Source organism: Pan paniscus, chromosome 3 (assembly GCF_029289425.2).
Source record: "Pan paniscus chromosome 3, NHGRI_mPanPan1-v2.0_pri, whole genome shotgun sequence".
NCBI classification, from domain to species: Eukaryota; Metazoa; Chordata; class Mammalia; order Primates; family Hominidae; genus Pan; species Pan paniscus.
This window is the reverse complement of record NC_073252.2, coordinates 68650374-68652762: the sequence shown is the minus strand read 5'-3', so window position 1 is coordinate 68652762 and position 2389 is coordinate 68650374. Positions and strand designations below refer to the sequence as shown.

The window sequence follows — 2389 nt, the reverse complement described above, 5'->3', positions numbered from 1 at the left end:
GACCCTTGCTATCCTTTAACAAACAGACTGACAGCATTTTGCCCTGCCCTAGAGATCTGTGGAAATTTGAACTTGAGAGAGATGATTTAGGGTACTTGGGGGAAGAAATTTCTAAGCATCAAAGCATTCAAGAGGAAGCAGAGCATAAAACAAAGTAAGATGGTTGTAAGGGATGGTCAAGAATATACTTCAGGAGCTGGCTCCGAGGCTGGCTGGCTCCGCAGGTCCGCTGACGTTGCCGCCCAGATGGCCTCCAGGCTAACCCTGCTGACCCTCCTTCTGCTGCTACTGGCTGGGGATAGAGCCTCCTCAAATCCAAATGCTACCAGCTCCAGCTCCCAGGATCCAGAGAGTTTGCAAGACAGAGGTGAAGGGAAGGTCGCAACAACAGTTATCTCCAAGATGCTATTCGTTGAACCCATCCTGGAGGTTTCCAGCTTGCCGACAACCAACTCAACAACCAATTCAGCCACCAAAATAACAGCTAATACCACTGATGAACCCACCATACAACCCACCACCCAACCCACCATCCAACCCACCCAACCAACTACCCAGCTCCCAACAGATTCTCCTACCCAGCCCACTACTGGGTCCTTCTGCCCAGGACCTGTTACTCTCTGCTCTGACTTGGAGAGTCATTCAACAGAGGCCATGTTGGGGGATGCTTTGGTAGATTTCTCCCTGAAGCTCTACCACGCCTTCTCAGCAATGAAGAAGGTGAAGACCAACATGGCCTTTTCCCCATTCAGCATCGCCAGCCTCCTTACCCAGGTCCTGCTCGGGGCTGGGGAGAACACCAAAACAAACCTGGAGAGCATCCTCTCTTACCCCAAGGACTTCACCTGTGTCCACCAGGCCCTGAAGGGCTTCACGACCAAAGGTGTCACCTCAGTCTCTCAGATCTTCCACAGCCCAGACCTGGCCATAAGGGACACCTTTGTGAATGCCTCTCGGACCCTGTACAGCAGCAGCCCCAGAGTCCTAAGCAACAACAGTGATGCCAACTTGGAGCTCATCAACACCTGGGTGGCCAAGAACACCAACAACAAGATCAGCCGGCTGCTAGACAGCCTGCCCTCCGATACCCGCCTTGTCCTCCTCAATGCTATCTACCTGAGTGCCAAGTGGAAGACAACATTTGATCCCAAGAAAACCAGAATGGAACCCTTTCACTTCAAAAACTCAGTTATAAAAGTGCCCATGATGAATAGCAAGAAGTACCCTGTGGCCCATTTCATTGACCAAACTTTGAAAGCCAAGGTGGGGCAGCTGCAGCTCTCCCACAATCTGAGTTTGGTGATCCTGGTACCCCAGAACCTGAAACATCGTCTTGAAGACATGGAACAGGCTCTCAGCCCTTCTGTTTTCAAGGCCATCATGAAGAAACTGGAGATGTCCAAGTTCCAGCCCACTCTCCTAACACTACCCCGCATCAAAGTGACGACCAGCCAGGATATGCTGTCAATCATGGAGAAATTGGAATTCTTCGATTTTTCTTATGACCTTAACCTGTGTGGGCTGACAGAGGACCCAGATCTTCAGGTTTCTGCGATGCAGCACCAGACAGTGCTGGAACTGACAGAGACTGGGGTGGAGGCGGCTGCAGCCTCCGCCATTTCTGTGGCCCGCACCCTGCTGATCTTTGAAGTGCAGCAGCCCTTCCTCTTTGTGCTCTGGGACCAGCAGCACAAGTTCCCTGTCTTCATGGGGCGAGTATATGACCCCAGGGCCTGAGACCTGCAGGATCAGGTTAGGGCGAGCGCTATCTCTCCAGCCTCAGCTCTCAGTTGCAGCCCTGCTGCTGCCTGCCTGGACTTGGCCCCTGCCACCTCCTGCCTCAGGTGTCCGCTATCCACCAAAAGGGCTCCCTGAGGGTCTGGGCAAGGGACCTGCTTCTATTAGCCCTTCTCCATGGCCCTGCCATGCTCTCCAAACCACTTTTTGCAGCTTTCTCTAGTTCAAGTTCACCAGACTCTATAAATAAAACCTGACAGACCATGAAAAAAAAAAAAAAAAAAAAAAAAAGAATATACTTCAGCTAGAGCAACGGTTTCCAAATGCTTATGGATCACTGGTTCCACTGTGAAAAATTATCTTTTCCAGCATCAAAATATGGTATACTAAGTGACTTTTTTATCAGAAATTATATTTTTCTTGCTTTTGGTGTTATGATGTTTAGTGTTTCTTGTTTAATGTTATGATTTTAATTGCAAAATCATATTTATGTTGAAATAGCATATTTTAATTTCATGATATTTTCAGCGCTTATCGGTTTAATATATTTTTATTTTCTCTTCTAAGTGGCCTAAAATCTTCAAATTCTGGAATCTATTCTTTAAATAATCTCTGTATCAGTCAAGGCTCTTAGTTGTATGAAACAGAAAAT

General features: G+C 48.2%; 1 protein-coding gene across 1 annotated transcript; it reads left to right on the top strand.

The window, feature by feature from the left end:
• Nucleotides 1–219: 219 nt before the first annotated feature.
• On the top strand, nt 220–2030 carry LOC100983502 (plasma protease C1 inhibitor). Its single transcript, XM_003811666.7, has one exon. The coding sequence runs from the start codon at nt 247–249 to the stop codon at nt 1735–1737; it is 1491 nt and encodes a 496-aa protein (XP_003811714.1). The 5' UTR covers nt 220–246; the 3' UTR covers nt 1738–2030.
• The last annotated feature ends 359 nt before the right edge of the window (nt 2031–2389 follow it).